General features: G+C 38.6%; 1 protein-coding gene across 4 annotated transcripts in view; it reads right to left on the bottom strand.

Annotated features, from left to right (window-relative positions):
• Nucleotides 1-13,203, bottom strand: part of RALGAPA2 (Ral GTPase activating protein, alpha subunit 2 (catalytic)) — a 274,630-nt gene that overhangs the window by 185,532 nt on the left and 75,895 nt on the right. For 2 of the 4 annotated variants that reach the window (XM_005865977.2, XM_014539484.1), the window contains 3 exons: nucleotides 12,271-12,411; nucleotides 2,698-2,835; nucleotides 834-931 (listed from right to left, as the gene is read on the bottom strand). In XM_005865977.2, coding sequence (XP_005866039.1) covers nucleotides 834-931; nucleotides 2,698-2,835; nucleotides 12,271-12,411 — 377 coding nt within the window. The remainder of the gene's footprint in view (nucleotides 1-833; nucleotides 932-2,697; nucleotides 2,836-12,270; nucleotides 12,412-13,203) is intronic. The other 2 variants (XM_014539482.1, XM_014539483.1) reach the window with 1 other exon arrangement.

The following is a 13,203-nucleotide window of genomic DNA, read 5'->3' as shown; positions in this document are numbered from 1 at the left end:
AATGTACCTACCTATATAGTTTAAGCTGAAAAAATTTGGCTCTCAAAAGAAATTTCAATCGTTGTACTGTTGATATTTGGCTCTGTTGACTAATGAGTTTGCCGACCACTGTTCTAGACTTTAAGCTGAGTGGTTGTTTTGTAGGTGTTTATGTGATTATTGAACTATACACATATACATACAGAATACAGATATATAAGCTATTATATGACCTTTTTAAACATAAAGACAAAAGACACTTTACACTGGTTATCTTCTAAGCAAGCAAGAGGTTTTCTCTTTTTATTTTGTACCCTTCTGATGTTTGAGTTTTCTATGAATATACCACATTTTTTTTAAAAATGAATAAACAGGAGTTATCTGCATAAATGAGTAATAGGCTACTTTTCAATTTTTTTCTTTATACTTTATATTTGTTTTTTAAAAATGCTTTTACATATTCTTAAGAAAAGAAACCATATCAGCTCTTTGCAAAAAATGACTTATCTAGCAACTCATGCCAGGTGGAGGCTACTACCTAAAATGATGTCAAGAACAAGGAATCTGAATGTATGTCTGAAAAGCAAGGATATCTGATTAAAAATACAGAGTGCCAGATAAACACCAGCTGGTGAATTCTGCTTCATGTTAAGTTTTCTATTTTTGTGATGTGACTATAATTTTATACAGAAAGTAAGACTTTAAAAGAAATTGAAGTTGTATAGACTTATGACTTGTTTAAACGGAAAACTTTTTAAAAAAGAAAACTATCACTGCCATTAATAAATTTATTTATTGTTCCAATAATTTGCGTGTTTATCTCTAATGACAAATTTGGTTGAAAAATATCTTACTGTTATTCCTTCATACTCTTTCTTCACATGTCCTTTATTCTCTTGAATAGGCTTCGGCTCAGAAGAACTCAAATTCTGTACATTTTCTACCTTTTGACCTAGAGATTTGGTGGAAAAAAAAAATCAAGAGAAGGAATATTTCAGACAGTAAAACTGGTAAAATATTTTTACATCTAAGCAATTATTAAGTTTAGATATTCTAAAATACATAAAAAGGAGGCATAGGTATGGCAAACTGGTAGCGTATGGGTCAAGTCCACAGAGAACTTTTAAAAGAAAGGGCTGAATGCCACTCACTGTGGCTCATTAGGATAGCACAGGCAAGGGCGAGGAGACCCGTTCTGGCCTTGGGGAGGAGATCTCAGAGAAAAGCTGCCTAAGTTAGCTAGGTGAGCTGACAGGAAGAAGAAACCAGGAAGGTGGCTGGTACTTCTCGAGAATAAAGACTGGTTAGAGAAAGAACAAAAACCCAGAATCAGTCACTAAAAAGGGACTATCACCACAACACCTGCAAACATTACGAAGATCAGAAGAGGATCTTGTGAGTAATCTGGGACCAATAAATTCGAAGAGAAAAAAAAATGCATGAGTTGATCAAATTCCTAGAAAAAAAAAGTATCAAAATCAAAAAAGGAAAGGGAAATCTGAATAGTCTTAAAATGATTTTAAAATGTGAATGGTATTTTAAAACCTTCCTACAGAAAACTCCAGGCAATGGTGGGTTCTACCAAAATACATAAGTGGGGGATTGCAGCGGGGGAATCACAACAATCTTACACAAACCTTTCAAAGAATAGAAAATCTTTAGATAATATATTTTTCAAATTATTTTTGTGTGTGTTTTATTTCAAGAGGTTTTAACCATTTGTATACCATGATGCAAGCAGTGGACCTTTTTTCATTAAATTCAAAATATCGTGGCAGTTAACTGGTTAAGAGGCAATACTTCCCTACTATCTGATGAGGTTAGCATGACCCTGACATTAAGAACTGTGAGATAACTTGTAGACAAATAAGTTGGTTTATTTCTTAATGTAACTCATGAAACTAATGATAAATATGTTCACTGACACCAGATACAATCTACACATGCTCTTTCACTGTAAACTCCATACATTATTTATTGTTTACAGGTCTAACCATCTGCCTCTTTGCTTTCCACACCCGGTTGTTGCTGAAAGTTGTTGGAGAAACTGTGTAAATTAATGCTATTACGAGTTATTTTCAACATCAGCAAAGTCTATAAGCTGATAATAAAATTTTCACAGGTCTGGGCAGCTTTCCATTCTGTCAACTTCTATGGCCTCCTCATGGCCTTTTTCACATCCACCCAATCCTGTCCTGCCTTCTACCTAACTTGCTGCTCTCCCTGACCTTGGAGGGTAACCTTCTTGGCTTCATGCCTACTCAAGCCACTCTGGACATCTTTCTAGTTCTCAAACATGCCACACTGGGAAAAAAACTGGACATATGTAAATATAACTTAGATAAATATATTAAAATAAATGGTGTGGCTCACTGGTTGAACACTGACCTATGAACCAGGAGACCAAGGTTCAATTCCCGGTCAGGGCACATGCCCAAGTTGCGGGCTCGATGCCCAGTATGGAGTGTGCAAGAGGCAGAAGATCATTGTTGTTTCTATCTTTCTCTCCCTCTTCCTAACTCTCTGAAATCAATAAAAATATATTTTAGAAATAAATAAATAGTGAAAATACTTTAATGCCAGAAATCACTGCCTTACAATAAAACTTAAAAAGTAAATTCCCTTGAAATAAAGTTAGAATAAATGTAGAAAGCACTGCGACATGCAGTTCCTTCCCAGCCAGACTACAATTCTGTGTCAATGACTGAAACTCCATACCCTGAGCGGACTCAGAGCACAGCGGCTCAGTGACATCAGGTGTGCTGCTGCTCCGCAGGAACCGCGGTTGCTGCTCTGCCACCAGGTGGCCAGACTCGACTGCAGGTGCATTTTCTGACTGCTGACATTCTTCCATTTCTGTGGGTATTAACACAAAACACATAGAGATGTATTTAAAAAATTTTTTTAAGTAAGTTCACCACTTAAAACAACTGATTCTAAAAACATAGGTTTAGATACACTTTTTTCCCCACAAAAATTGTGCAGTAAGGTAATGTGCGTTTACATCATAAAGTTTCCTATACTTGCTAACACTAATATTCTACTCTAAGAATAGATTTTTCTTTTAAGTTGCTGTAGAGAATGACTGCCCTCCTAGCTCATTCTAAACTGTTACAGTTCACTTTAATCTCCAGAGACAACCCAAGGCCCTGGAAGATCACACCGCCTTCTCTCTCTAGAACTACAGCTTTGATGTAGCAACATCTTTTGCCTTGGTTGTTATAATAATCTCCTAACTCAGTGATGGCGAACCTATGACACTCGTATCAGAGGTGACACGCGAAGTCATATTTTTGGTTGATTTTTCTTTGTTAAATGGCATTTAAATATATAAAATAAATATCAAAAATATAAATCTTTGTTTTACTATGGTTGCAAATATCAAAAAATTTCTATATGTGACATGGCACCAGAGTTAAGGTAGGGTTTTTCAAAATGCTGACACGCCGAACTCAAAAGGTTCGCAATCACTGCCCTAACTGGTCACTGTCCCCCTTTTCTTACCACCCTCATATCTATCCTCTATCTGGCCCCAAAAAGGCCCCTTTAAAACAAAGATCTGAAGTCCTCCAGCATTGTGCAGTCAAGCCCTGCTCCTCACAGTGAATACAGGGCTCTCCTTAATCGCACCCCACAGACTGACCCCGCACAAGGGGCTCCCATTAGTCTCCAGCAACCCTAGCCCACGTGGCACCTGCTGTCTGCCTCCCGCTGCTTACTCCTCCATGTTAATTTCACACCTGTTCCCTCCTCCCCCTCCCATACTGCCTGGGCACCCCCACTACAGGACTTCACCATGTGGTTCTGCGTGTAAACCTCACCATGACATCCCTCACCAGACTGCACGCTTACTCACATTCTAGTAATCATGAAACTTTTCGTCCACATAACTATAACAGCATCTTTTCAAAAAGTTTAATTAGCTAAAGTTTCACTCCTTCTAAGAAGCAACTGATCAAAATTCAGCCTGTGTCATGTTACCTGGCAGTGTCACCCAAGTCCTTACCCGAAACAAGACTCACTGTCAATGTCCCAGCGTCTGTATAACCCTTTAATCTGAGCCATGAACCAAAGTTCTGGTTCACCCCAACCAAGAAGTTGTATGTAGGAAGATTCTACATGTGAGACAGGATTTCAACAAAAGAGTGCTACTTTACTTATGCTATCCAAATAAAAATTCCATTTAAGGTACACTGATACAAGTTACCAGACCTCACACCTACGAAATTTGTGTGATCCTTTACTTATAATTCAGGGTACTGGGCCACAGTCTAAGTTTAGACACCGAAAGGAAGCTGAACTGAGGGTAAAAACAAAGGAAAGCCAAGTATAGGAGCAGACAAACCCATTAAAGCTTTGTCTTTCCAGGATGTCTCTGCTTTTCTCTGGAACAACCAAGAACTGTTCACTGCCCTCAGAAAAACACAAGACCTATGTACCTATCTGTGATCTACCCACACCCCCCCAAGCACAGACTAGTCCTTTTCACGGGTCTATTTCTAGCCTCTGCAGCATCAGGCAACAGACGCCAGAGAGCTCCATGCAACCAGCCCCTTCTGGCTCTCTTCTTGCACTGTTTATTCTGATTATGCAAGACTCTGAAACCTTCTGGGAAGAGTTTATATTTGTTAATGCATCTACTTGTTAATCCAATATCAGTAGAGGGAGCCCAAGAGCTGCGTAATGCTCTAAAAAAACAAGTGGATAATTCTTGTTTTTATGGGTAGTAGGAATAGTGGGTTTTATTCACTTAAATTTGATGCCAAAAACTAGTAGATGTTGGTTTCTGGACAATGAGCAGACAAGTAAGAGCTGGGCCAAAACTGGCAGCTTCTTTTTAAAGATAAAGAACATTGCCATCTGGTGGGATGTAATACAGCCACAGCACCGTGGCTTCCAAATTCAAGTGTCCCCACTGGTCCACAACACAACAGACGGATGAAGAGCCTGCCATTGCCAGCTGGTCTGCCTTCCCAACAGTCAGGCCTGATGCAACCTTAAGACTTTATTTTTATAAAACTGTTGGTAGGGGCTTCTCAGATGGAGAAAGTCCAAGCCTGTAGGAATCACCAGAAGTGGTGAGTGTGGGAGCATCCAGGATGCGGATGGGGAGGAAGGGGAGAATAACTATGTCAAACATGCTGTGAGAGCTGCTGTGCTATTGTTACCCTAAGCTATTCCTGCAGCTGACCGTTAAGGGATACAGTGTGAAAAAAAGAAAGTGAAATTCTACCTATCTCAATTTCCTGATTTGTAAGCATACATTTTTTGGCTTTTTCTCACACTTTGTACTAAGTATATAATCAATATATGTTTTGTATAAATGAATAAATCAACACCAAAAACACTTTCTTGATGCATTTCTTAAAAAACAAAACAACAAAAAACTAAACAGGTCTTGAGCTCCCTCTACTGGCCTTTTATTTTTAAAAAAGGGCCACTAGTTATTAAAGCTGCTCCCGTCAGTATCAGTTGTAGCAATTACTCTTTCATAATATATTTAAAACCATTTTAACACTGATATGAAAATATCAAGATGAATTATCCTAGCCTGGCCAGCATGGCTCAGTGGCTGAGCATCGACTCATGAACCAGGAGGTCAAGGTTCGATTCCCGGTCAGAGTATATGCCCAGGTTGCGGGCTCAATCCCCATAGGGGCATGTAGGAGGCAGCCAACCCATGATTCTCTCTTATAATTGATGTTTCTATCTCTCTCTCTCTCTCCCTCTCCCTTCCTCTCTGAAATCAATAAAAAATCTTAAAAAAAGAATTATCCTATATTCAAAATAGAAAAAAATCTATAATTATATTATAAATTCTGGGAATTCTAATGCATTCTGTTTTGAATATAACACAATTTCTGTTTGAATCAGTTCAAAGAACTAAATTCTACCTCAAATTCTCCATATTATTCATTTCCTCTCAAGCATAACTAACCCAATAGCCCTAATTTTAAATGCACTTTCTAGCTTCTTGAGAGTATGTTACACAATACCATTGCTTTCTAAAGTTCCACTCAAAACACCAGAAAACTGATCAAATAAGGATTACTTAATTTCATTTTTCCCACTGAGAAAAGAATCAGCATGATTAAATTAAATTAAGTGTGTAAGCTCTTCAGAAACTTCTATTTATTCCAGATATCTGACCACTTTTCAAAGAATGAGTGAGACTTATTCTCCAATAACCAAAATTCTGGATTTCATAAGCAAAATTTATATTAATTTCCTATCTTTTAAAGCACTGCGCACAATACCAGATGCCAACCTGCCCCTGTAAAACCACAAGAGATGTAAACCAACTCAGCACTTTGATGTCTCCCCAAGGCCCAAAGGTGAGTCAGCCCGCTCCTGACAATAGCACTTCCTGACCATCGAAGAGGTGCTACCTGGGAGCCTGAGAACCAGTCGCAGAAGCAGCTAAGTGAGGCCTTCGATTAGGTTCCATTGAGCCTCTTTTTAGATGAGGGAAGATCACAGGTTCTCTAATTACTGCTATTACAATGTTCCTAAAAGAAAATCGATCATGTGCATGACCTGTAAGCACTATAGACCAGTGGTTTTAAACTATGTACCCCAAGAATTTTTAAAACGTGCGATTACCTGACTATGTAGCCAGGGGCACTGACCTCTTTTCCCTTGGTTCTCAACCTTCTGGCCCTTTAAATACAGTTCCTCATGTTGTGACCCAACCATAAAATTATTTTCGTTGCTACTTCATAACCGTAATGTTGCTACTGTTATGAATCGTAATGTAAATATCTGATATGCAGGATGGTCTTAGGCGACCCCTGTGAAAGGGTCATTCAACCGCCAAAGGGGTCGCGACCCACAGGTTGAGAACCGCTGTCTTAGAGTGTCAAATTAAAATATGACAGCTGCCAACACAACAAAAATCGTCTAGTATGAATGAATCAAAACTATATCTATCTTTCTGTCAGACTGGCAAAAAATCCATTTTTTGGTGTGCCACATAATTTTAGTAATTAGTTTATGTGTGTGCCATGAGATGAAAAAGGTTGAAAATTGCTGCTATAGACTAATAAATATCCCAATATAAAAGTAGTAAGATTGCAAAACAACTGCAAAGAATTGTTCCCACAAAAGAGAAAAAGGGCAATCACAGAAACTCAATTCTACCTCCCACATGTTTGCTACTGTAGCTATTCACATTAATGGCCTACAGGTGGTTGCGACTTTCCCAAAATTCTGCTTCAGCCAAATAAAGTCACAAAGGGACCAGAATAAGAAATCATAGTGGCTGAAGGCAAGGAATTTTCTTTTGTGTTAATATTTATATTAACACAATTTGGTGGGTTGAATAGTTATATAGATTAGAAACAAAACCAAGCAATGTTGCTCTAACCCGTTTGGCTCAGTGGATAGAGCGTCGGCCTGTGGGCTGAAGGGTCCCAGGTTTGATTCCAGTCAAGGGCATGTACCTTGGTTTCAGGCACATCCCCAGTAGGAGGTGTGCAGGAGGCAGTTGATCGATGTTTCTCTCTCTTAGGTGTTTCTAACTCTCTATCCCTCTCCCTTCCTCTCTGTAAAAAAAAGCAATGTTGATTTAAACAAAAAAAATTAGCAATCATTTTTGTAGTAAAAAACTTGTGGCCAGAAAGTCAACATTAAATGGATCTGCATATTATGTATAGGTAAATATACCTTTCTCTAGATTTTTAGCAACAGGTTAGCAAGATGTGCTGACACACTAGGATTTAAATTGGAGCACAAATTTAAGACTCTAGTGTGCTGACCAGTGGAGAAAGTACAATCTAAGACTGAGGACTGATATGCAATGCTCTCCACTCAGTTTCTCGACAGTACAGCCACAAGACAATGGCATGGGCTGTGTAATTACTACAGAGTGGAGGCAGTTTGATCTCCTAAAATGCCAATTACCTCAGTGCGAATCAGTGGGAAAATGGAGAGGATGAGGATGACAAGCCCACCCAAGCTCTGGATGAGGGTGAGAATGCTTTGCTGAAACTTATGGTCAGAGCTCTTACCTATCTATTTGTCAGATTGGCAAAAGTGCTGTGAGGGCTGTTGTGCTATTGGTATCCTAAGCTATTCCTGCAGTTGACTGTTAAGTGATACAGTGGGGAAAAAAGAAATTGAAATTCTACCTATCCCAATTTCCTGCTTTGTAAGTATACATACAGTTCTTGGCCTTGTCTCACACTTTGTACTATGTACTCAATATATTTTGTATAATGAATCTAGGAAGATCAAGCAGGTTGAAGATGACATTCAACAACCTCTCAAGAAAATTAATGAACTCACTCATATTAAAGAGCCTGACACTAACCCTGGCAAGTGTTTCTCGGTGATTAGAGCATTGGCCCACACACCAAAGGATCAAGGGTTTGATTTCTAGACAAGGGCACATACCTGAGTTGCAGGTGCCATCCCCGGGCCCAGTAAGGGTGCATGTGGGAGACAACCAATTGATGTGTCTCTCACATCAATGTTTCTGCCTCTTCACCCCTTCCCCGCTCTCTCTAAAAATTAATGGAAAACATATCCTTAGGTGAGGATTTAAAACAAAAAACAAAAAAACAAACAGAAAAAAAAACCTCCCCTAGCCCTTTTTTTGTCTGTGAAGCTCCTGATTTCATCTTCAGTTTTGAATGATAGCCTTGCTGGGTAAAGTATTCTTGGATTCAGTTCCTTGTTTTGCATCACTTTGTATATTTCATTCCATTCTGGCCTGATGTGTTTCTGTTGAGAAATTAGTTGATAGTCTAATGGGAGATCCCTTATAGGTAATTTTCTGTCTCTCTCTGGCAGCCTTTAAGATTCTTACTTTGTCGTGGCATTTGCCAATTTAATTATGCTGTATCTTGGTGTTTGTCTTTTTGGGTTGATTTTATTTGGGACTCTGTGTGCTTCTTGGACTTGTGTGAGTCTTTTCTTCCCAATATCAGGGAAGTTTTCTGTCATTATTTCTTCAAATAAGTTTTCTATTCCTTGCTCAGTTTCCTCTCCTTCTGGCACCCCTATTATGCAGATGTTGTTTCATTTTTTGTTGTTCCAAAGCTCCCTTAGGCTGTCCTCCTGCCTTTTAAGTTTTTTTTCCCAGTTGCTGCTCTGTTTGGGGGTTTTTTTCTACCTTGTCTTCTAGCTCATTGATGCAGTCCTCAGCTTCTTCTAGTCTACTGTTGGTACTTTCCATTGTGTTTTTTATTGCAGGTATGTCATTCTTCATTTTTTCCTGGCTCTTCTTCATTTCCTCTTGATGCTTACACATGTTGAATTTGTCTTCCATCCTTTTCAGTGTCCTCATGACTATTGCTCTGAATTCTTTCTCTGACAAATTGCTTGCCTCCGTTTCATTTACTTCCTTTTCTGGTGATTCCTCCTTTTCTTTTGTATGTGGGCTATTCCCTTGTCTCCCCATTTTCCTGTTTCTTTGTGTTTGTTTCTATGTATTAGATCACACTATGTCACCCATATTTTTTTTGAGTTTGTCTTATATAGACTAAGGACCACTATGTGCATGGACATCCCCCGAGTGGACCTTAGCATGGCCACGGAGGCGGGAGAGGCTCCTGCCACCACTGCTGCACTCTCCAGCCATGAGCCTGGCTTCTGGCTGAGTGGTGCTCCCCCTGGGGGAGCGCACTGACCACCAGGGGGCAACTCCTGCGTTGAGCGTCTGCCACCTGGTGTTCAGTGTATATCATAGTGACCAGTTGTTCCGCCGTTCAGTCAATTTGCATATTAGGGTTTTATTATATAGGATGTTTTGTGGGACCCAGTGGTGCAATCTCTCAAATCTTCTGGGCTGGGTATTCTAGAGATTTAAGATTCATGCAGATTAAATGAGTGTTGAAAGAGATACCAGATTTGAATTATTGGTGTGACTGTGTCCAGATAGCACTGGTGCTGAGATTAGAAGTGTCTGCACAGAAGCTGGTGCGTTTGTTCGTCAGAGCATGGTGAAAAATAGCTAGTGAGAGGATTTCTTGAAAGCTGTAAGTAAGGTCATAAGTCCTGTGCCAAATTCAGTGCTACTCCCCGATATAGGACATACAACTGAGCCCTGAAGGCTTTCATGAAAATACTTCTTTTAAGTGGAATCCTAAGCTTATATAGACTTGGTAATAACCATTTCACACACAAAAATAAATGGGATGAAAATTGTAAAAAATAAAAATAAAAATAAAAAAGACAATGGCATCACTTTAATAGTGAAGAACAAATGGCAACAGACTAAGGAGGAACTCACTATTGTTGTCAGACTAAACATCAGAACACACAGCAGATTGTTCTCAAAGTCACTAGGCTGCAAAGTCTCTCTACCTTTTGTGCCATAAAACCAGGAATAAGAGTGCCAAAGGCAGGGAAACACACTCCCGCCACTGGCCCACTTCATTTCACTGTAAATCGGGTCTCTCAACCTCAGCACTACTGATATTTCAGGTCAGATCGTTCTTTGTGTGGGGGCTGTCCTGTGCACTGTAAATGTTTAGCAGCATCCCTGGCTCCCACCCACTGGATATCAATGGCACTGCTCCAGTTGTGACAATCCAAAACATCTCTAGGCTGTGACAAATGTTCCCGAGGGCAAAATCACCCCCAGCTGAGAACCACTGCTCTAAGTCATATTCAACATCTGTTGGAACAGTGTACATATATATGGGAATCAAGAATCTGAGTAAACTAAAATGTAATACTGAATGAGAGAAATGTCTCCAAAATGAGATGACTAACAGGAAGAGATTTCTTCTGAGAATATATTCTGGACAAACTTGTGAAAACTTAAATGAAATAATATGGGGAGAAAAATGGATTGTGAAAAAATAAAACTTCAAACCATGAAAAAAAATTATTTTGGGTGTATATCAGCCAAATAGAAAGCAAAACTATTTTAAATATTTCAGTAATCAACTCTAGGTAGTAGTATTTTTTTTTTAAAAAACAAGTTATCAAGCAGTTAATGTACATTAACTTAAATGACCGGTGCCCATATTCCCAGGTACCATTTTAATGTCTTTCACCTCAGGTATTTACTAGAGAAAAAGACTTTTCTAAGAACCATAGTCTTTATTCTCAATAAAACTATCTTTTGCTTTCATATCCTATAAATTAAATAACATGATATTTTACATACTCATCAGGGGAATTCAGCTTTAATTATGCATTGCTAAGCCACAGTATGACATGATTTAGTGCTATAGAAAGCCACAATTAGGCCATAGCCAATATTAAATAAATACTAATATATAATGCCATCTTTCTGAAAATAAAAAAGAACATGGAAATATTTCGTCTTTAGCAAGAAGACTGAGTTCATCTTAGAAACACTGAAAAAACAGGCAGACTTAACTGTAAAGCTAAGTAAATCCTTTTGTTGTGCCCAAAATCTATAATGTTTTAGTAACCAGAAAACACACAGTGTACAAACCACATGCAGCTAAACTCAATTTTAACTGGCTAAAGCCCAGAAACAATTTTTCTTTGTTTGAAAAATTATCAGTCTTTAGCAATGTTGTTTTTTTACTCAAATCTTAATACTCAGTATGAATCTGCATAAACTGATCATTACTTTATATGTGATTACCATTTATTAAGGAAGTCCTGCCTGTATAATTTTTCCAGAGTATTCATGTTGGGGAAGGCACAGCAAGCATTCTAACATTGACATGCTCAAATGTTTTATAAAATTTTATGAAAATCTCCTTCCATTTTCTAGGCACTGTATAGAAGGTATGCTGAGGGAGGCATCACTGTTTCTCTCCATTCAAAACAATAGGCCAGCCCTGACAGGTTTGGCTTAGTGGACAGAGCATCGGCCTGTGGACTGAAGGGCCCAGGGTTCAATTCCCGGTAAAGGTTACATGCCCAGGTTGCGGGCTCGATCCCCAGTGTGGGGCATGCAGGAGGCAACCGATCAATGATACTCTCTCATCATTGATGTGTCTATCTCTCACTCTCCCTTCCTCTCTGAAATCAATAAAAATATATATTTTTTTAAAAAAAATAACACCTCTGTTTTATTATAAAACAAATAAACAAAAAACCTAGGGGCCAAAACAATCCTCTTATCCTTCTTAACTGGGAATGCAAAGATCAGTAGTGCTACAGAAAATTTTCTTGATTATTAATTGCTATTAAACATTTAACTACATATAAAGACCTATTAGTATTCATTGAAAATAAGCACAAAGTGCAATGCCCAGGCGCACATACGTGATGTGGGGATATTAACAAAGGAAGCAAGGCCTGGAGGCAAGCAGGAGACGCCCAGAACACTGACAGACACATGAGAAAGCATTACAGTACCTGACAGCCTGTGAGAGCAAGAGGAGTAAGAGAGACCAGGTAAGAGAGCGCTCACGGTGTGAAGGAGGAGCGGGACGCTTTTAGTGGCAGGCAAAGCCTCAGAAAGTTGGACACAGTTGCTGATAGACTGGCTTCTCTTAGCTTCCAGGAAAGATAAAGTAATAATTATGTCAGAAGAACATCAGGATCTTTCACTTCTTTTTTATTATCATCATTTTTCTGGGCTCTCTTTAAATAGAGAGGGGGCAAAAGTAGGTTTACAGTTGTGAGTCTGCGAAAGTTTATCCTTGTAGCATTATTAATTGTTGTATTATTTTCCATAGGAACAACTGCAGACCTACTTTTGCCCCACCCTGGATTTAAAGGAGGCCACTTTAAACTTGACAGGTAGTCAGTACAAAGGACGTTTAGTCATTCTGATGACAGGGGAGAATGGAGAGTTCACAAATAACCAATCTTATTTTAGAATGCTTTATATGTTTAGTCTGTCCTTGTTTTCTGCTGTGTATCAGATTCACATGTTGTTGTTTATTTAATTGGGCAGACATTATAATCAATTTTCCCTTCCTAAAGAACACAAACAAAAAACCACAGAGAGAGGGGGGAAAATCTAGCCTAAGCTTAAAAGTATCCTATAAATAATACATAATTCAAAAATTGGCTCCCTGAGAGCTGACTGTATTCAAAAGTGAATCATTTACTAAATTAAATATCCTAACAGCTTAAGAACACATACAAGTCAAGTTGAAAATTAAAAGATTTGATAAATGGAAAAAGAGAAAAATCTCCATGAAACCCATCCTTTTAAAACACGTCATGCTTCTTAAATCCATAATTTCCTATTATGAACTTTATGCTGTTCTTATGTTTTCTATATATTGCTATTCAAATCTGAGAAAATAGATGGACACAGGAGGAGAATATGCCATACAT

This window comes from Myotis brandtii, unplaced genomic scaffold, assembly GCF_000412655.1.
Source record: "Myotis brandtii unplaced genomic scaffold, ASM41265v1 scaffold217, whole genome shotgun sequence".
NCBI classification, from domain to species: domain Eukaryota; kingdom Metazoa; phylum Chordata; class Mammalia; order Chiroptera; family Vespertilionidae; genus Myotis; species Myotis brandtii.
The sequence above is the reverse complement of the archived record's forward strand: the minus strand, read 5'-3'. Positions and strand labels throughout refer to the sequence as shown.